Source organism: Callorhinus ursinus, unplaced genomic scaffold (assembly GCF_003265705.2).
Source record: "Callorhinus ursinus isolate GAN/ISIS: 27379988/994484 unplaced genomic scaffold, GSC_fseal_2.0 scaffold43, whole genome shotgun sequence".
In the NCBI taxonomy this organism is placed as follows: domain Eukaryota; kingdom Metazoa; phylum Chordata; class Mammalia; order Carnivora; family Otariidae; genus Callorhinus; species Callorhinus ursinus.
This window is the reverse complement of record NW_027397105.1, coordinates 10,085,666-10,108,639: the sequence shown is the minus strand read 5'-3', so window position 1 is coordinate 10,108,639 and position 22,974 is coordinate 10,085,666. Positions and strand designations below refer to the sequence as shown.

Genomic DNA, 22,974 nt, shown 5'->3' with positions numbered 1-22,974 from the left:
GTGTCAAATAAATAAATAAAAAATCTAAAAAAAAAAAAAAAAAAACCACTGCATTATGATTAAAATTAGGATACCACTCTCATCTAAACCACATGGATTAATGTGACTGACCACAGAGAAATGTAGTTCATTTTTTAGAGGCTCAGAATTTGGGCTCTAGTCTGATTCAGACAGCTTCCATTGTAATTTAGATCAAGATCGTAAGGTAGATCAAGAAAAGATACTGAGGTCCTTGGGGCTCCTGGGTGGCTCAGTCGTTAAGTGTCTGCCTTTGGCTCAGGTCATGATCCTAGGGTCCTGGGATTGAGCCCTGCATTGGGCTCCGTGCTTGGCGGGAAGCCTGCTTCTCCCTCTCCCAATCCCCCTGCTTGTGTTCCTGCTCTCACTAACTCTCTCTGTCAAATAAATAAAATCTTTAAAAAATCTTAATAAAAATAATAAATAAAAAATATAATACATAAAAATAAATAAAATATAAATAATAAAATAAAAATAAATAATAAATAAATAAATAATCTTAAAAAAAAGATATTGAGGTCCTAAAATAATAATGTGATATGCATATTATAGAATGATCCAGATATTATTAACTAAATAATGTTCAGCTTTAGCATGACTCTGGCAAATACCATTTGAATGTCATTTTTTTCTAGGTTTTAATTCTCCCAACATTTATTCTAAATCATTTATGTAGGGAACACATCAACAGACTTTTAAATTACTCTATAATTTATCATTCTCATCATGACAGATTTTCTCATAATTGGACTGCTCAAAAGACAAGTGCTTCTAAGTCCATTTATACTCCATTTAACTCATTCCTTCAACATGTAATTACTGAGCACAAACTGCGTCAATTACTGAGTTAGCGACTGAGGATTCTAAATACTAAATACTAAAAGCTCCCAAATCATCAACGTTTTTACCTTCATTCAAGAAATATTCATTGGGACGCCTGGGTGGCTCAGTCGGTTGAGCATCTGCCTTCGGCTCAGGTCATGATCCCGAGGTCCTGGGATCGAGTCCCACACTGGGCTCCCCGCTTGGGGAGGCCTGCTTCTCCCTCTGCCTTTTCCTCTACCTGCCGCCCCCCCTGTTTGTGCTCTCTCTCTCTGACAAACAAATAAATAAAATCTTAAAAAAAAAAAAAAGAACTAATGATGTAATGTATGGTGATTAACATAACAAAAAAATTTAAAAAAAAAAGAAAGAACGAACGAACTATTCATTTAGCACCTATTATACCCCCAGCCTTGCTGGGTATTACTACTCTGGTTCATATTCTTTACTAGCGTAAGATTTATACTTAAAACACCAGCAATTTTATGTTTAAAACTCTAACACAAGAGGTTCAGTGTGTCATATAATAACTCATCACTGGTATAACTGGGCGTAACTGGGGGAGGGGAGGGTGGTCAAGATCCGTAAGTACCACAGTTCCTATTTTATATTAAATAGCCCTTGAAATGCATGACATTCTACAGCTCACTGTTCTTACTTATCTAAGCCTCTGCAAAGTCTTTTGAATCATTACCAAGAAACCTAAACCATTGTAACAAAGACCTTATAGTCTTATATTCTAAGCATATTGTAGCATAAGTCAGCCAACCCTCAACCAGAACACATGTGCCATTTCCTAACCATGCCAGAAGAATTTATTACAATTTAGAAATCACCCCCCCCCTTTAAAAGAAACTGAGTGTATCATGCACAACTAAAAAGAACATGCATAGAGGTGCCTGGCTGGCTCAGTAGGTGGAGTGTGGGAGTCTTGATCTCAGGGTTGTGGGTTCAAGCCCCATGTTGGGTGTAGAGATTACTTAAAAATAAAAAAAAAAATCTTAAAAAAAAAAAGAGCACGTACAACTCGAATTTGTCACTTGAAATAACAACAGTGACATAACAATGATAACAGTACCTTTGTGGTATCTATTCTACTATGTATATGCTGGTACATTATTATTATAAATTGTATCTGTATTACATATAATATTATGTAAAGAATAACGCTGAGCCATGTGTTACAAAATGATACTGAAATGCTGATTCTTTTTTATGGGTTGTAATCTCAGTAAGAAAGAAATACAGACAGACAGACAGACAGATAGATAGATGGATCAATCTATAACTTGCAATTTACAGATGAGAGAACTAAAGTCAGAAAAGTTATGGGACTTGTCCCTGGCCACACAAGTGGTGAAGGCTGGGGTGAGGGCTGCGTCAGGGTACGACTGACACTCTACACCAGCTGTCTCCCATCACATCAGAGAATGAGTATTGCCCTGTTGTTACATGTGATCTGCTTGCAGGACAGGGTAACAATTCTCACTCTGAAAAGTCAGATGAATGGAGCAGAAAGCATGGCTTTTACAGTCTTCCAGCAGAGAGAGAAATATCAGAAAACTCGTATTAACAAAAACCATTACAAATGTGACTGCCGCCTGTGAGTAGTCAATGATAGTAACATTCCTGAAAAGTTTAACTGAGGTCAGTTTAAAGGAATTTTGTGTTGGGGACAAGAGGAATTAATCACCTGACATGCAGATAAACTACAAAGCACAAAGGACACTACTTTGGAGTATAGTTGTGTGTCCCTTCAGAGAAGTTCTTTGCGGTGACAGCTCTACCTACCTTCCCACTCTCTGTTTGGACTCTTGGCGGTGCCACAGGGACTTGTAGAACTTCTACATTCCAGATCTATCTGTTCTTGCCTCTGCCGCTGTTCTTCAAGGAGTGCGGACTCATGCATTGCTTTAATGTGTCGCTGGTAGAGGGCATACCCGCTCACTGGGGTTCCAATCGGTATATTACATGGGGTACAGGAAACCTACAGGAAGAAAAAATCTAAATACGCCAATGACCAACATAACAACGACCCTCTGTTACAAATAATGCTTATTTCTGTAACGTACTGGTTGATGTGATTTTGCCACTTTTTGGTTAAAGTAATCTTCAATTACAAAAGGCTTAAAGTGCTGAACATTTACTTTCAGAACTGAACACAATACAAATCACATAAGAGAGATCAAAATCAGAAATTAAAACACTGCTGTCTGCTTTTAACTTGCAGATGGTCAAACCCCTGGTGGCTCAGCCCTGGCTCCTAGCTCTCCTCTCTAGGTTCTCTAGATAATCACACCCACTTCTGTGCATTTAAATGTCATCTACATGTTAATGGCTCTTCAATTTCTATTTCTAAGACGTTTGCTCCAAGTCCCATACTCACAGAATGGCTGCTTAACAGCTCCACTTGGGCATCTCAAAGCACCCCAAAACTTGCATTTAACGGGAACTCTTCATTTCCTACATTCAATGCTTCTCCTTCAGTGACCTCCCTCTTAGGAAACGGAACCTTAACAGCTTAAGCCAGAAACCTGGCAGACATCCTTGACTGATCCGCCTTACCTCCCACAACCAACTCACACAACAGGATGGGTGTTAAAAATGTTCCGTCTTCAGACAGGCCATCCCTAACCGTCCCTTCCCATTTTCCTCCTTACAGCAGCCCTGCTTCTTTCTTTCAGGGTACACAACGCTTACAATAGCACAATTCACAATAATAGGGCTGGTTTTTCTGTTTGTTTATTTTCTGTCTCTCTCACTCAGGAAGGAAAGAACCCAACCTATTTGGTTCAATACTAAATAAACAGCCCCTAACACAGTCCATTACTTCATGAATACAAAAAATTCTGGGAAAGAGTAGAGCTCTGAGTTTTTTAGAACCTATTATCTAAATAAAGACTTCCATAGTTTTTTTCCGCTACTGTAAGTAGAATTTTTCACTGAGCCCAAAACATACACATAATTTTCTTGCCCTCGTGCTTTGGCTTTTATGTAAACATGGCTCTTCCTCCTGTTGCCATAAAGCCAAATGAACTGTTTTGTTCCAAAAAATATTATTTCCTATGTGGAGTCTTCTTTAGTTGTCTTATTAAGAAGGAAGCTCTCCTTCCTCTGAAATGACCATACTACATTTTTTAACAAAGCATCACATTTTTATAATTCATTTTAAGTTTATTATAATATTTTTCTAAGTCTTTTTATCAAGAACAATCTCTATGTTTTTTGAAGTCAGAGATTATGATATATAAATATTCCATACAGCATTAACAATGTTGTCTTGAACTGGGCAGACACTTAATAAAAGTCCATTTGAGTAAATCAATGAAGGAACAAATGTTTAATGATTTTTTGTGTGTGTGAGTCCATCATAAGCACACACTTAACTTTTATCAATTATCATGTGAGACAGAACAAATTTTTATCCCCTGAAGAAAGCAAGAGCTAAAACATTACTAAGTAAAGGAGCAATAACCTAGGTTGGAATTCAGTGTCAAAAGAGAGTCAAACCTGCAGAGATTACTAAGGTAAAATGTAAATAAAACTAGATTTGGAATGATATATTGAAGTTAGCCATAATCTCTAGAATTCATTCTAAATATTCAAAACCTAGTTATATATTCAACTACTGTCTTCCAGGAAAACAAAACAAAAACAAAGCTTACGAATATTTTATGGCTAGAGGATTACACTTCCTTTGGTGTTTTGTTTTGTTCCCCTCCCCATGGAAATCTCCATTTCAATCAACCATCACAATGAATCCATTTGAAAAAGCAAACAGAGCGACAGAACAGCTGAACAAAATGTGGGAATATACATACAATGGGATATTCTCAGTCTTAGAAAGGAAGGAGATTATGACTGTGCTACAATCTGGATGCACCTTGAGGACTTTATGCTGAGTGAAACATGCCAGTCACAAAAAGACAAATACCCTATGATTCCACTTATATGAGGTATCTAGCCAAATTCAGAGAGACAGAAAGTAGAATGGTGGTTGTCAGGAGCTGGGGGAGGGGAAAGAGAGTTACAGTTTAATGGGAAGAGAATTTCACTTCTGCAAGATGAAAAAGCTCTGGAGATCTATTTCACAACAACATGAATATATTTAACGCTACTGAACCATAAGCTTAAAAACAGTTAAGATGATAAATTTTTATGTTGTGTGTTTTTCACCATAATTTTTTAAAAATTCAAGTACTGATTAAAGAAGAGAAGAGATGTCTCTAAACGTCTTTGTTTCTCAACTTTACTTCTCTTACTCACTTTGAAAACTTACCATTGGCGGGATAACAGCAGCTCTGTGCTGAAGCTGTGGCAAGTCCAGTGGATTTGGTTTTATTGGGGATGAGACCAGTATAGATCCAGGGGGGTTCAACAATGAAGGCTTTGAGTCCATAGGAAACATTCTGCAATTGGCAATAAAAAAAGATAAATATATTCTAATTTAAGACTTTAAATGTACAATCATAATTCCTTCTCTTTTTTTTTTAAGATTTATTTATTTTAGAGAGCGAGTGCGCGCAGGGGGAGAGGCGGTGGGGGGCAGGGAAAGAAAATCTCAAGCTGACTCTGTGCTGGGTGCAGGACCCAACATGGGGCTTGATCACACGACCCTGAGATCACTTCATGAGCCAAAACCAAGAGTCCATCACTTAACCGACTGTGCCACCCAGGTACCCCTAATCATAATTACTTCTAAGTCAATATGTATGTACACACACACACAACAATCAACCTTAGAAGATGTTTGAACAGCAAGGAAAAGGGGAATCTATAATGCTAATTTTCCAAGTAAAGACACCTAATACTGATTTATAGGTTGAAATTTTTCTGAGTTTAATCATCTGCATCTAACCATCCAGTCTGAATACATTCCATTATAAAATATTAGGTCCTAGTCTACCACTAACATAGATTACAAACTAGTTACCTGTTGCAGGATGTTTTGCCAGGATCATAGGGTATTTTTTCAAACATCTGCCCACTACCATACTAAAATTGAGAATTTCACCCCCAATTCCAGACTCCTGGTTTTTCATCAAGAGTGGAAAGAAAGAGCCACACAGAAGCAGCAGGCCCACGTGGCAACCACATGCTGAACTTGTAGCAACTGCCCTTTCCAACACACGTGCTGCTCTGTCCTCCACAGCCCCCGCCACCCCACACTCCGCCTGCTTCACTCAGTTTCAGTATCTACACTGGAGCTTACGACACCCAGTATGTGAACTGGGGAGATCATACGTTAGTGCCGTACCTTTCAGGCTGTATCAGACTTCCCAATGTTATTGGGGTCAGATGAACATTTTAAAAAGTACAAATTGATAAGAAAATTAGAATGTATAAAAGAAAATAACACTTAACATGAAACACAAAGATGGTATTAAAGTTGTAGAAAATTGGAAGTGTTCTTTTGACAGTTTGGAACTGATGTAGAGTGTTACTCAAAGGCCACCATATATTTACAAGGAGCTTCTGAATTTCAAGACTACTATCATGTTCAGCTCTTAGGATGTTCATCCTTTAAGATTACTACCATCCTAATTTTTCCTTCACTTATAAATATAGTTACCAAAACCAATAGCGGAAAACACAGATAATTCTCATCTTAGATGAACAGAATTTGGCTCTCTGCTGAGTGGCTTATTTGCCTCTTTCTTATTAAAAAATGGGCAGTTGGAGAAAAAGAAAAAAAGAGTTGAACTGGGTTTCTGATTAAATGATGTTTTAGTCAAATTCATTTCTAGAATGTGTGCCAATCAAATGTTCTACTGTGATTCTAGGTGATTCTCTTTCTTTCAAGGAAAAGGAAATCCCAAGGCAAGTACATATATTAAATAAAGCAGTATCTATTCCTGTAATTTTACTGTAATCTTTACCATAATTTTTATAAAAACCATAAAGACAGGATAGATTTTTATATTATTAATTTAATGACTAAAAGTTCTGTATTAATCAGTATTATATATATTTTATATTACAAATATGAATAATCTAAACTTTTAACTGATATACAAAGTGATCATGATAATTACCACTATCTTGTATTTAAATTATGCTTTCTCAAATATTTTCAGAACACTTAACATGTTTTCCTGTCAACCTTTTCTATCATTGAACACACAGGTACAGCAGGGCTTGCTTTGAGGCCATATGGTCTTGGAGCAAACAAGCCAATGCCTCTTGCCTCTGCCTTCACCACCACACCCTACCGCTTCCAACACCAGGAACGGCAGCCATCCGTGGCTCATATCACAAGTTTTGTTAGATGAAATCCACTTCTTAGCTACACATAGAATGCATGTAACAACCGGTGTAGAAAAACATCATCTTTTTCATTGGAAACTCATGATCACACAACTGTTCTTGGTTATTGAAACAGATGAACAGCATCATAACCCAATATTAAAAGCATGCGGACTACCTCTAAGCTGCCGATATTCGTACAGGAATAATCCCTGCAGCCAGCACCGTCCTGTGACTCAGTCAGCCTCCAACAGAGCAAAGAACAGGAGAGGATCAGAGGAGCGAGTCTCACCTCTGCCTCTCGGGCTCTCCATCCACATCTTCATCCGCACTGCAGGTGGCACTAGAGTCATTGTCTGACTGGGGCTCGGGCCTCTGGGCGCCTATCTGCTGGGCCACCACCATGTCCTCATCTCTAGGCTCTGTCTTCGTGCTGGCTCTCTCCAGGTCTCCTTCTTTGGTATCACCTTCGACTCTGGATGGATTGCTTTCCGGCGCCCCCATCTCAACGTCTACAGAGTCTGATTTGGCAGGCGTGGGGAGGTCAAGAACAGAAGTCACTTCAGCACCGTGCTCCTGCCGTTCGACGTCCATCGGCTCTGCCTCCACCGCAATGCTGTCATTCGCCTGTGTCTCCACACTTTCACTTTCGACTGGTTTTGCACTTTGCACTGCTGAGGAGGGAGATGCACAGGGTACAGGTTCTGTGCTGGGTTCGAGCTCAGCCCCAGGCGCTGCGTTTCCTCGAGAAGTCGCATTGTCAGTGCTATCCTCGTTGGGCTTGACAGCTTCAACTGGTGAAGGAGAAGGAGCACTTTCTGTATCAGAACTATTTTCAGCACCTTAAAGATAATGATACGGCATAAAAATCTGATAATGAACATGTTTCAGGTGGTGACAGAGCCATGCTTGAAAGTAGTTGTTTGGGACGAATGATACTCCTCGGATGGCCTCAGTGAAGTCTTATGGCCACTGGGAAACTAGAGTGTTTGTTCCCAGAGCATGAAAGGGAGAGGTCAAATGATCCTCACCTTCTGAAACGGAAAGCGTAAAAGCTTTTACTATCTAAAAATAATTCGTATGAGGGGCGCCCAGCTGGCTTGGTCAGTGGCGTGTGCGACTCATCTCGGGGTCGTGTGAGTTCGAGCCCCACACTGGGTGTAGAGAGTAACTGAGCAACTAAGAACTCTTAAACATATTTTTTAAATAAATAAAAATAAATAAATAAGTAAATAAATAAAATTTATATGAAATTTGAAAAATGAAGACAGATGAAAACCAAAACTAAACAAGAAACCATTCCCATAAATGGTATTTGGTTTATTTCTACCAGCCTGCGGCTGCACTTTTCCTTTGACCCAGGAAGCCTGACAGTCTAGAACAGCACCATCCAATAGGAACATAATATGAGTTACATCTGCTTAAAATTTTAATTTTTCCGGTGGCCACATTAAAAAAGTAAAAAGAGATAAATTAACAACATATTTTATTTCACCCAGTAGGTCTGAAATACTATCTTTTTAACATGTAATCATGTGGAAATATAGTGATATAGAAAACTAGTAATAACATTTTTACCTTTTTTTGGTATTAAGTCTTCAAAATCTGATTACATTTTACATGTTCAGCCCATCTCAATTTGGACTAGTCACATTTCAGGAGCTCAATAGCCACATGTATCTAGTGAGTACCACACACTAGACAGGAAAATTCTAGAGTAACATTACATGGACTTTTAATTTAACACTGTAACCCTGGTCTTTCCCCACATCCCTGGTTTCACTTTATAAATATGGTTTTAATCTCTGACATCTTTACCTAGATATTTCAAAGGAATCACAAATTCAGTATTTCCTGCACTAGACGAAGTCTGGGGACTCAACACATCCAAATCAGGTACTTTTCTAGTGTTTACTGTCTAATTAAACCAGAAACCTTTTAAGGAGTAATCTTTTAATTCTCCTCTCATTTATCCCCATATCCTACATAGATAAATATCATAGATTTTCTCTCTAAAAATATCCCTTGAACATCCACTTGTGTTCAATTGCTCGACTGCCCCTGTAGTCCAGAAACAACTCTTCCTATCTTCCACCTCAGACCAGTCTCAACAACACCAGAGGGAGCTTTTTAAAAGCCAAGTCTTACCAAAACTCTTCTGCTCCAGTATTCTCTTCATTCCTGCCACACGGGCCTCATTTTCCACAAAACCTCACAGAAAAAAAGCTACCTGATGTTGAAAGCCAAAACCCATTCAAAACAAAATTAAACTTTCAAAGCCAACAACAACTTGCAGAAAAAAATAAAACGAAATCTAATATTTCTGAAACTCCTGGAAGGTATAGAATTTCCTAAGCTTAAAATATGAGCGCCTTCAAAGGAACGTACTTAAGCAGCTCTAATTACATACAAAACTTAAACTCTGGTAATTTAAAAATAAAACAAAAAGTGAATGGGATGGAGAAAATATGTATATACAAAGCATGAACATGTGTAAGATATTATATATAAAGAGCTACTAAAATCACTGAAAATTCCCACTTCATAAGCAGTCAATTCACAAAAGAAATCTTCAGAAACTTTAACAGTAATGTGATTGAAATAAATTAGGAATTTTTAATTAGCAAAAACTCAAGAAAAAATTTACTTTTTCGGAAAGCGGTCATTAATTTGTTCAAGTGACAAAAAGGATTTTATTTCTGTTCTTAAGTTTCTTGGGTTGACATTCTTTTCTACGGGGCTTCTAGCGTCATTAACTTTTACATGAAAACATAAGTGTGACATGTGTGAGTCATTGTAAAAACTGAAATAAATCGAAGTCATTGCAATAAAGACAGAAACGTAATCAATGATACTAACTGGACACATAAAAGGTGGCAGTGATATTGATGCACAGACAGCTTACTGATGCCGGACTGACATCTGATTTGACTTTAAGATTTTATTTATTTGAGAGTGAGCGAGCAGTGGGGGTGGCGGGGGGGGCGGGGGGAGGGAAGGGCAGAAGGAGAGAGAGAATCTTAAGGAGGCTCCATGCTCAGTGCAGGGCTCGATGTGGGGCTCGATCTCACGACACCGAGATCATGACCTGAGCCGAAATCAAGTGTCTGCCGCTTAACCGACTGAGCCACCCAGGCGCCCCTGAACTGCCATTTTAAAGATCTTCTGGTTGTACCAACTGGACCATCACAGGTGCTACATACGTATTTGTTGACCGAATGAATAAATACATTGTGCTCAAGTTTAAGGTCTCTATGAAAACAGTGAATGAACTGTTTCCTTAATGAAGCAATTCTTAAATAAAATGACTAAGCTAGTAATTACATATTTGAACTAGTGGAAGTCACAACTAAATTTAAGATTTTAAGATACCTTCACTGTCTTCTGGATTTTCTTCTTCATTAGAAGCTTCAATATCTTCATCCTCCTGAGCAGAAACAGTGGAAGCTACACTTTCACACTGGGACACGTCTCGCTCTTCACGGGGCTTCCGTGAAGTCTGAAGGAGTAAAAGAGTGTTGAATTAAATTACTCATGATTTAAATAGCTCAAAGAAAACAAAGGAACATTCTCAGATCTGAAATAACACAGAACACTGATACACACATATTTAACAAGAAGGCTGCCTGTCTGACAACTGTTCTGGTAAATATTCGGTTGCCTCTAGGGAACCACTAACTGGCCTTTTGTGTGGATGGAGTGCTCTCATCAAACTGATCAAAAGTTACATTTGGACCATTTTTCAAACTGCTTGCCACCATACATGTACAAAGAGCCAAAAATCACAAAACTCCTGCTATTCTTCCTCTCCAAATAATGTATTTTTCTAATAAAAATAACATATGCCTTTGTTTTCTATTAAAAATAAGATATTCATTGGACTGTGGAGACACAGAAAATTGCTAAGAAAAAACAGTAATGGCTCATAACTGCAGCAGCTAGAGATTCTAACTATGCTGATACATTTCCTTTCAGTCTTTTATATGCGTATACGTATGTTTATGTCTAGTACATGTAAATAAAACTAGGACTGTCCAATGTAGTTACCTATCCTACTTTTTTTAACCTTAATCATGAAATGAACATACCTTTACATTATAAATTCTTTAAAATTACTATATTAATGGTTCCATGAAAACACTCCATACCAATAGATATTTAAAATTCTCCTATTTTAAGGTATTTAGTCAATTTTAATGTTCTGCACTAATAATGCTGCAATAACCTCCCTTCCCTAACATTAAGAATTATGTGATTTCATAAGCAACAACTGATCACTGGTGTCACCAACCACCACTGGATTTCTTTTACTATTTTCTATTACTGTTTACTATTTACTATTACTACTATTACTATCTACTATTTTCTTTTACTACTACTTTTACTGAATTTCTTTTACTATTCATGAGAACATATTCCCTTTTCCTTTAACAGGATTTTTCCTTCCGCAAATAATGTGTTTACATAAAACTGCTCATTCTTCTACTGGGATCACACATCTGCAGGAGCGTATGTGCATATATTTAAGTGTCAGACATCAGCTATTTATTATATTTTTAATCTCATGTTGCTAATTATGAAACGTAAGATCTCCTGTCTTTGCAGACCCGAAGATCCCAGCCCTGGCATCTGCTCTGTTCTCCGCCTCTTCCCGAGCCTGTACTCAGCAGACTTTAGTTACAGGCCTCCCCCGGGGACACTCCTCACAGAGGAAAATAAATTATTGCTACCCCAACTGTTAATTATGTGTTAGGATCCAACCTAAAGCAGTAACTAAGTCAAGAGGAAAAAAAAATCACGTCCCAGTGTCCGTCATAGAACTAGGTGTAATTCTGAGGCCAGAAAAAATTCATCACTACATTCCTCACAGGAATGCAAGGGGAGAGAATCCTCTGGCCACACTCTTTAAAAAGCTTTAGGAAGACTGCATGAAGGCTGCAATATTTTTTGGAATTAGATAGTAGCTCATATAGGGATTTTTCCAGTGTCGAGGCTGTATCCCTCCTTTGCCAATATCCACCCGTGCTGTTTGGTATTTCCACCGATGAATATACAAAAGACAATGTTTCACCACCACCATGTGACATTCCTCTGTTCACATGCAATCATCTACTACTTCTCCAAGCATTTTCTTCACTGTATGATAGTACTCACTAATATTTAATGTAATAATTCAAACCTATGGAAATGTAACACCTCTTTATCTTGCACTCCGTTTTAATAGATATTAGACATTTTGTCACATTTTCTTGAAACCTTTTTGAAAATGATAAAACACTCAAAAAGAAAAAACAAAAACAAAAAAACCTCCCGAAGTCTGCTGTCCCTAACAAGAAGTTTTAAAGACATTGGTGATGGTTAATTTTATGTGTCATCTTGGCTGGGCCACAGCACACAGACATTTGGTCAAACATTATCCTGGATGTTTCTCTGCAGGTGTTTTTTAGGTGAGATTAACAATTCAACCAGTGGACTTCTGAGCAAAGCAGATGACCCTCCGGAATGTGGAGGGGGTAGGGGGGCTTCACCCAACTGATGGCCTTAATAGAACCAAGACTGATGGCTCCTGGCTCTCCCCCTCCACCCCTCATACCCCCAGCAAGAAGGGAGTCTGCCAGCAGATCGCCTTTGGACTCCAGCTGCAACTCTTCCCTAAGTCTCCAGCCTGCCATCCTGCACCGTCAGATGCAAGTGTCCACAGTTACAGGAGCCAATTTCTCAAAATAAATCACTCGCTCATATTCTCTCTCTACACACCCCCCCCCCCCCGTTGGTTTTGTTTCTCTGGAGAACTCTGACTTATCTTTTAAAAACATGTCTGATTTTGGGGCACCTGGGTGGCTTAGTCGTTAAGCGTCTGCCTTCAGCTCAGGTCATGATCCCGGGATCCTGGGATCGAGCCCCACATTGGGCTCCCTTCTCCACGGGAAGCCTGCTTCTCCCTCTCCCACTCACCCTGCTTGTGTTCCCTCTCTCGCTGTGTCTTTCTCTGTCAAATAAATAAAATCTTAAAAAAAAAAAAAAGTCTGATTTATTCTTTACTTGATTTTTTCCCCCAAACATTGTAAGTGGTATTTGATGAAGTCAAGTCTCTCTTGTCAGAAGAGCTTTTATTACTTTCTTCCCTTTGTTTTAGTTTCTACAACACATTTTTAACCTTTATATCTTCATTTTTAACATTAAAAGGTCTTCTGTATATAACTTTTAAAATCAGTCAATGTTATATTTCATATACTCATATTTACTAAAAGTCCAAACCCTAACAAATTTATTTTTTTTTAAAGCTTTTATTTTTTTTAAGATTTTTATTTTTATTTATTTGAGAGAGAGAGAATGAGAGATAGAGAGCACGAGAGGGAAGAGGGTCAGAGGGAGAAGCAGACTCCCCGCTGAGCAGGGAGCCCGATGTGGGACTCGATCCCGGGACTCCAGGATCATGACCTGAGCCGAAGGCAGTCGCTTAACCAACTGAGCCACCCAGGCGCCCCCAAACCCTAACAAATTTAAATATCTACCCTTTTATTACCCATTCTATCATTCTTCAATGAGTCTCAAAATTTTTTGGTCTAAGGATACAGTACTCTTAAAGTATTCAAGACCCTAAGGAGGTTCTATTCATGAGATATATATAATGATACTTACTATATTGGAATTAAAGCAAAAATATTTAAAATATTTATTAATTCATTTAAAAATAACAATAAACCCATTACATGTCAACATAAAAAATACTTTTAATACAAAGTAACTACATTCTAAAACAAATGGATAATTCAGTAAAAAAGTAGTTTTTTGGGGCACCTGGGTGGCTCAGTCGTTAAGAAGTCTGTTTGCAACTCAGGTCATGATCCCAGGGTCCTGGGATCGAGCCCCATATCAGGGGAAGCCTGCTTCTCCCTCTCCCCCTCCCCCTGCTTGTGTTCCTGCTCTCACTAACTCTCTCTCTCTCAAATAAAGTCTAAAAAAAAATTAAAGATAAAAAATATTCTGCACATCTTTTATCCATACATGACATCCACTGTGACATCACAAATTGGTCATCTGGAAATTATGGAGTTACACAGATTTTTCAAATCTGCATACATTTCACTGTATGTCAAAATATCATATTAGTTATTACTGTCACTGATCTCATCAGAAAAGTCTTTGAGTATTAGGAAGATATTAAGCTTATGGTGAGGAAGACAAAGTTTCCATTTTTGCTTAAAAGCTCGAAGTTTAAAAGTGGCAACAAATACTTCTGCTTGCTTTCTTTGAAAGACAGTCTCGCTCATTTTCAAGAAAATGTCTGCCAAGGATCCAAGTCTGAAAAACCATAGTTTTTCTGTCATTTTTCCAATTAAAACTGAAACTCCATTAAAAAAAGGGAGGCTAGTTCAGCTTGGAACTCAAACAATTGCAAAAGTCCTTTCCCTCGACAGAACCAGCATACTCTGGTATGGAGCAGAAGGGCTTTATGCACACTTCTCATTTCATCATACACATGGACTCAAGGGTCAAGATTTTTAATAAAGCTAATTTTTATTGCTTCGCCAAGGACAAGTGAAATTGGCATATTTGTTGTTAAACTGCAAATGCCTGGAGATGAAGAATACACTGAGTATTTAGCACAGTGGTGCCCTGCCATGATTCATGCTAAGGCACCAACATTTTCTCTCACAGCTCCTTGGACACTGTCCATGCAAATCTAACGCAGTGGAAAAAAGTAAGTAACATCTTAGTATTGTTACAAAAACAGTTCTGGCCTCATGGAATCCTCAAAGAGCTCTGTAGACTTTGAGAGCATTGGAACTTCCTCGTTAAGGAATTTTCAATAATTTACACTTTCTGATTTTACTATTTATCTCAGGGACTCTTTCTTTCTGAGAAAATGGTTTTAATATGCCATATCGATTCATTCAACAAGGTCAACAGAACTCCAACTAAACTTTTCAATTCAAACTCTAAAATGTTTACATTTTTCAAATCCCATCTATCGTAATTCAAAAGTACTGAACTGCCATTCCTACTGACAGGAATTTTGTTCCTTGGGCAGTCATCAGAGAAAAAGTCAACTTGTGCAGAGAAACTAGCATATCCCTCACAGGTAAATGTAATAAATAAAAATACAGGATACAAAAAACTTTCTCTCAAAGCCAGTATTTGAAGCTCAAAAACAAAACGAAACAAAAAACTATTGGTTAAAAACTAAATCAGTTAAAAATAAATAAATAAATAAATAAATATTCACCACCTCTGATATACTCACTTTCTGTTTATGCTGTTGCAAAAGGTTGTCAAGATTATGTCGCCTTTTATAGTTAAAATAGAAGTTTTTGCACTGTGCTTCACTTTTAGTCCCCACCATTTTGGCAATCGCTGCCCAGTTACGACCATGTTCTACAAGACCTGTATTTGAAAAACAGACCAAAGATTAATTGAACAATCACCTGATAAAGCAAACAAGAGAAATAATAAAATCAACTTAATTACAGTCTTCAAAATCATTAACAGTAAAAATGTGATTTCAATTATTTATTGATATATTTTAATACATACTTAAATATGTATTGACACGAAATTCAATGACGGCTCTATCTTGCCACCCAAATTTAAAACATGTCATTAATGGAAGGGCTCGACTTCACCCTTGTTATGTATCTCCCAGAGAGCTAGGACGTCAGACACACAGTAACAACTCAAACAACTTATAAACTGAGTGATGAGATACTTCTAAGTCTTTGGAAACAGTGTATCAATATAAAGTTAATAAGGTAATCTTATAAATAATTAACACAAAATAAAGATATACATGATTATATTTATAATCAGCATGTCTTCAATCCATTCACAATCAAGAAATGCCCTCAAAAAAATTAACCAGTTTTAAAAACAGCAACAACAAACCTGTGGTAATACAATGCATTACAGAAATCTATGCAACCTGACACTTTTTAACCAAATAATGTATGTACATACACATACCTATGTACAAGGAATATGGGTATATAAATGCACGTATACACAGAGAGCTATACAGACAGGGATATACTTAGATACAGGTGTATCCAAGCATGAATTTCCAGTACAAATTTAACAATTTATAGAAAAACATCACTTTTTCAAGGTTAATGCGAGTAGCTTCCTTAATAATGACAACTGGAAGTTCACTTCCAAATCCTTCCGATACATGAACAGAGCTGAGAAGAGTCCTATGGAGGTGTATCTACCTGAAAAAGATTGCTCTATGATGTAGCTAATATCTACTTACTCCACTGACATTCTGATAACAGATGAGAATAAATTAGTCAATCTTTTTTTTCTTTTTTTAAAAAATGTGAATCTTTTTTTTTTTAAGATTTTATTTATTTATTTGACAGAGAGAGACACAGTGAGAGAGGGAACACAAGCAGGGGAAGTGGGAGAGGGAGAAGTACGGTTCCCGCGGGGAAGTGGGAGAGGGAGAAGTACGGTTCCCGCGGAGCAGGGAGCTGGATGTGGGGCTCGATCCCAGGACCCCGGTCATGACCTGAGCTGAAGGCAGACGCTTAACGACTGAGCCACCCAGGCACCCAAAAATGTGAATCTTTTAAAAAGTTATACATGTAATCATGACAAGTCACGAATTTGCTAATCATGACAAATAAACGTCAAATAAAAATATTGTGAGCACAGAACACATTAAACTGCTTTATTTTTGGTAAAGTTGGTTTATATGATTCTTAAATGTATCATTCATTACCTATTAAATAGAAAATAAATCTGAAATGTGTCACTAAGAAGTCAACTTATTTACAATAATTTCTGTTTATAATTGTAAGGTAAATACTTAACTCCAAAAAGGGTTGGCTAATCTTTCTCAAAATTATTTTATTTAAAACAAAAACTATTGTTCATTTATAAACCAATTATTTATCCTATTAGAAATTCTACTTCAATTTCAAATTATACTATCTTAACAAGCAACAACAGAAAAACACAAGATTCATAATATTCCAAAATAAGATCAGGGCAATGAGTGGGAGAGACAAAATTCAAACCTCTGTCTGGCTCCAAAGTTCATGCCCTGTCCTCTGAATCGCGGTGCACTTTCTTATTAGTTTATAACCAAATGCCTTACAAATACAAACTGAGGAGATATGTACCACCCTATTAAATCCAACTTTTAAATAACAGAAAATATAGACTCTTCATATTAAAATACCCTCCAAAACACTGAATCACAGCTATTCTGGAAAAGTGAGAATAGTCCACTTGCTCTCCAACAAAATGACATTCAAAATAAAACTGTGCAGGGCGCCTGGGTGGCTCAGTTGGTTAAGCAACTGCCTTCAGCTCAGGTCATGATCCCAGGGTCCTGGGATCGAGTCCTGCATCGGGCTCCCCCTGCTCTGCGGGGAGCCTGCTTCTCCGTCTGCCTGCCACTCCCCCTGCTTGTGCATGTGCTCTCTCTCTCTCTCTCTCTCTCTCTGTCAAATAAATGAATAAAATCTTTAAAAAAAATAAAATAAATAAAACCATGCAGAGAATCTTAAATCCCTCAAAATTGGGCCTCTTAAGCAAGGCACAGCAGGGTTACCTGAGAGGGCACCACCCCATCATAAAGAACTCGAGTCTACCTCTAAATTCTATTTACCATCGCAGAAGAATTTCCTTTTTTCAATTAAAAAAAATTCATTCCATCTGACTTATTAATAACCCTGAAGAACCTAAAGAACTATAACTTACCTTTTTTAGCGACTTCCATTTCTTCTTCTGTCCATCGAGAGGTTTCTACAGGCTCTGTAGAAACTGAAATAAAGAGAGAGACCTCAGTAAGGCAGAGAAAACTTAAGTTCACTCACAGATGAGACGGCACTGACCTGCCTGTCTGACATAAAGCCTGTCTGAAGCATTAGGTGAAGGAAACTATGGACACGGGATGGTGGCAGGCTCTCCCCACCAACTAAAGGGGAATAGTCAAGGCTTCTCCGTTAGGATCTTTCTCAATGTTCTTTGAAGTTCCACCCATGTCTACACGTTTGTTTTATTTCCTGTGAAGTCCCACCTCACCCACTGCCTTCCCACTATTCCAGCCCCATTCCCCCTCTCCTGAAGTGTCAAAGGAAGAAACAACAGTCCCCCTTCCTGTCCAGGCACAGTTCTCTCCTGCTCTCTGAATCCCCCATCTCGTCCTCACTCCTGGAGGCCCTATGAAACCTAGTAAACACAGATGGACCACAAACTGCACATTCTCCCTTCTACATCAGAAAGGAAAGTAAGACTATCAGACATGAAATGAGCTCCTGCCATATTCCCCTTCTCAATTAATAGTACCATCATCTGTCCAGTCACTTGAATTATTAACAACCCCCTCAGACCGATTTGTTAATCCTTCCTCCCACTTCGTACTCACATCCCATGATGTGTGTCAGTTCTAATCTCCCGAATCATCCTCTCCTTGCCTGAGCCACTGTGTACATAGTGACGCCCCTCTGGCTGGTTCCTCTGCCTCCAGCCCCTTTACTCTCTCCAACCTGACCTCCACAACTGTCACTAGGTAGCTTTCTAAAACATCAATCTATGTACAGCATTCCTCTATTTAAAAACCCCTGTGAGCTCCCACTTTGTAAGCAAAGCAGGATATAACTCAAACAAGGTCCGTCATGATCTGCCCCCATTTGTTTACCTAGTTCTTTTCCTTACATCCTTCCTTGCCATCCCCAGAACCTGGTTTCTTTATGCTTCATGTTATAGTAAAATTGGTACCACTGAACCAACGATGGTAAGCATTATTAACATGATCCCTTTATAAACTAATGAGACTGTACTTAGTAAAAGACAGAAAAATGCTTGGACCCAAGAATTTATTCCTATAAAAAATAATTTAACAGAAAGAAAATGTTCCGTGAATCAAGATCTGTTTTTTTTTTTTACTTTAAAAAGTAAATAAAATAGCTATATCTATTAGTTTAAAGATAAGGGGGCAGGGGACAGCCTAATCATTCAGCAACAGGGAATGGTTCAAGAAATTGGGCCTCAGGGAACATGATGCCAACACTTCACAGCCATCAAAAAGCAAAAATGAAGATCACTTAGACTACATAATATTTATAATATATGTCAAGTTAAAACATCAGAAAAAGCATACACACTAAAATTACAACTAAGTAAAAAGAAAAACAGCTATATTAAGATAGCAAGATTGGGGCAGATCTTTTTCAAAAGACACTGATATTAAAGTTTAAAAAACGTAAAGGCACTGAAGAAGTAAAACTTGCACTACTTGCAGATGACATGTTATACATACAGAAAACATAAAAGACTGCTAGAACTGATAAACAAATTCAGTAAAGTCACAGGATACAAAATCAATGTAAGGAAATCTGTTACATTTCTACACACCAATAATGAAGCAGCAGAAAGAGAAAATAAGAATACAATCCCAGGGGCTCCTGGATGGCTCAGTCGTTAAGCGTCTGCCTTCGGCTCAGGTCATGATCCCAGCGTCCTGGGATTGAGCCCCGCATCGCGTTCCCTGCTCTGCGGGAAGCCTGCTTCTCCCTCTCCCACTCCCCCTGCTTGTGTTCCCTCTCTCGCTGTGTCTCTCTCTGTCAAATAAATAAATAAAATCTTAAAAAAAAAAGAATACAATCCCATTTACAATTGCACCCAAAATAATAAGACACCTAGGAATAAACCTACCAAAGAGGTGAAATGCCTGTACTCGGAAAACTATAAAACACTGACAAAAGAAATTCAAGACAACACAAAGAAATGGAGAGACATTCCATGCTAGTGGATTGGGAGAACAAATATTGTTAAAATGTCTACACTATCCAAAGCAATCCACCCATTCAGTGCAATCCCTATCAAAACGCCAACAGCAGTTTTCATAGAACTAGAACAAATAATCCTAAAATTTGTATGGAACCACAAAAGACCCCGAATCACCAAAGCAATCTTGAGAAAGAAAAGCAAAGCTGGAGGCATCACAATTCTGGACTTCAAGTCATATTACAAAGTTGGAGTCATCAAAACACTATGGTTCTGGCACAAATACAGACACGTAGATCACTGGAACAGAAGAGAAAACCCAGAGACAAACCCACAATTATACCATCAACTAATCTTTCGATAAGACAGGGAAGAATACCCAATGGGAGAAAGTCTCTTCAACAAATGGCGCTGGGAAAACCAGACAGCAACATACAAAAGAATGAAACTTGGCCACTTTCTTACACCATACACAAAAATAAATTCAAAATGGATTAAAGACCTAAATGTGAGATCTGAAACCATAAAAATCCTAGAATAGAACACAGGCAGTAATTTCTCTGACGCTGGCCGTAGCAACTTTTTTCTAGATAGGTCCCCTGAGTCAAGGGAAACAAAAGCAAAAATCAACTATTGGGACTACATCAAAATAAAAAGCTTCTGGGAGGCCTGTGTGGCTCCCAGTCAGTTAAGCATCCAGCTCTTGATTTCGGCTCATTCATAATCTCAGGGTCGTGAGATAGAGTCCCGCGTCAGGTTCTGTGCTTGGTGTGGAGCCTGCTTGGGATTCTGTCTCTTCCCCTACCCGTCCCTCTCTAAAAAAAAAAAGTAAATAAAATTTAAAAATAAATAAATCAATAAAATAAAAAGCTTCTGCACAGCAAAGGAAACAACAAAACTAAAAGGCAACCTACGAAATGGGAGAAGATATTTCCAAATGACATATCTGATAAAGGGTTAGTATCCAAAATATATAAAGAACTTATAAAATTCAACACCCACAGAACAAATAATCCAATTAAAAAATGGGCAGAAGACACAAACAGACATTTCTCCAAAGACATACAGATGGCCAAAAGACCCATGAAAAGATGCTCAGCATCACTCATCATCAGGGAAATGCAAATCAAAACCACAATGAGATACCACCTCACACCTATCAGAATGGCTAAAATCAACAGCACAAAAAACAACAGGTGTTGGCAAGGATGTGGAGAAAAAGGAACCCTCTTGCACTGTTGGTGGGTATGCAAACTGGTACAGCCACTATGGAAAACAGTCTGGAGGTTCCTCAAAATTAAAAATACAACTGCCACCCAGGGCGCCTGGGTGGCTCAGAGGGTTAGGCATCTGCCTTCAGCTCAGGTCATGATCTCTGGGTCCTGGGATTGAGCCCCATGTTGGTCTCCCAGCTCAGCTGGGAGTCTGCTTCTCCCTCTCCCTCTCCCTCTGCCTCTGCCTCTCCCCCTGCTTGTGGTCTCTCTCTCTCTCTCTCCCAAATGAATAAATAAAATTAAAAAACAAAAAACAAAAAACAAAAATTGCCATATGATCCAGCAATCACACTACTGGGTATTTACCCAAAGAATACAAAAACACTAATTCAAAGTGATACATGCATCCCTATGTTTATAGGAGCATTACTTACAACAGCCAAGATACAGAAGCGGCCCAAGTGTTTCTTAACTGATGAATGGATAAAGAAGATGTGGCATGTAGATACACACACATACACACATACACATACATACACCATGGAATATTATTCAGCCACTAAAAAAGAAGGAAATCTTGCCATTTGCAATGACATGGATGGAGCTAGAGAGTATAATACTGAGTGCAATAAGTCAGAGAAAGATAAATACCATATCTCATTCATATATGGAATTTCAGAAACAAAGCAAATAAGCAACGGGGTGGGTGGGGAAGAGAGAGAGAAATAAACCAAGAAACAGACTCTGAACTATAGAAAACAAACAAGCTCACCAGAAGAGAGCTGCAGGGTGGGGGGCGAGGGGAGGTGTAGATATGAGTGAAAAGGGCGATGGGGATTAAGGAGTGTACTTCTCAAGATGAGCACCGGGTGATTACAATAAAACCTCAAAAAAAAAAAAAAAAAAGTAAAGGCAGCCTTCCAGACTATTTGTAGGTCGTCGATATCGGAGGACCCCCCCTGCTCTACAAGAGAGCCCCGCACAAAATCCCGGCCTGTTCGCTCCCATCTTGCGCACTCACTGGGTTCTGGTGGGGGTGGCAGAGGCGGCGGGGGCTCCTCAGTGGCCGCAGCGGCCGCAGCGCTGGCCGCCGCCGCTTCGTTGGTCATGGACCGGGTGATGCGGCCCTTTCTGCGGCCCTGACTGTTGGCGGTCTTTCGTCCCCGGGGTGTGGCCTGCTCTCTCTCCTCCGTTTCTTCTGCTGTACCTTCCGTCTTGTCCTTTTCCTTGGCATTTTCTCTGGAAACAGAAACAGACGAAAAGTTTGTGTGATTTGGAAGTATACGTGCATCTAAGAAAGTTGAGGCTTGGATTTTTTTTTTTAATAGAAATTAAATAAGACTACCCAGTCTCTCAAGTTACTGAAATTTATGAAAAATGCTGTCATGCCCCAATTTTAAAGGGTTTTGACTGGCTCAAATTAAGATATTTCACAAAGGTCTGTTTTGTTCCTCAATGGACTCAAAATTCAAACACGTTTCAAATCACCTTACTACGTATGAGAACACCCTACGAGGAAGTAAAGGATGGCAGCAGAAAAGCCCCTAGACCTGCAATCCAGAGGCAGTGGGGTACACCAAAAGGCAAGAGTCTGGGATTTCTTGCCTTGGCTCCAAGGTAAGTTTTCTCCTCTGTGCAATGAGAGGCTGAAACAGATGCCCTTTCCATAGTAATAATCTACAATACTGCTTCATTAAACCAGGCTCAGTATCCTCAACCATCTCCAATACCAATTATGTGCAAACAGGCCAGTGTGGCCCAGAGGTTATAATGGAGAACGGTCTAGAGCCAGGCTGCCCAGGTTGGTACCAGAGCTGTGTGATTTACTAGCCATGTGACCTGGGACAAGCGACCTCCCCTCCACAGCCTCTGTTTTTCTCATCTATAAGGGAGAATAATAATAGTATGTTTCATAGAGCTGTCGCAATGATTAAAAGAG

At 38.7% G+C, this 22,974-nt stretch overlaps 1 protein-coding gene across 20 annotated transcripts in view; it reads right to left on the bottom strand.

Moving 5' to 3' along the window:
• The window catches only part of NCOR1 (nuclear receptor corepressor 1), a 152,794-nt gene that overhangs the window by 44,706 nt on the left and 85,114 nt on the right, over nt 1-22,974 (bottom strand). For 17 of the 20 annotated variants that reach the window (XM_025863922.2, XM_073881764.1, XM_025863928.2 and 14 more), the window contains 7 exons: nt 22,057-22,274; nt 17,794-17,856; nt 15,335-15,474; nt 10,459-10,585; nt 7,379-7,928; nt 5,120-5,249; nt 2,632-2,827 (listed from right to left, as the gene is read on the bottom strand). In XM_025863922.2, the coding sequence (XP_025719707.1) occupies nt 2,632-2,827; nt 5,120-5,249; nt 7,379-7,928; nt 10,459-10,585; nt 15,335-15,474; nt 17,794-17,856; nt 22,057-22,274 (1,424 nt within the window). The remainder of the gene's footprint in view (nt 1-2,631; nt 2,828-5,119; nt 5,250-7,378; nt 7,929-10,458; nt 10,586-15,334; nt 15,475-17,793; nt 17,857-22,056; nt 22,275-22,974) is intronic. The other 3 variants (XM_025863927.2, XM_073881770.1, XM_025863933.2) reach the window with 1 other exon arrangement.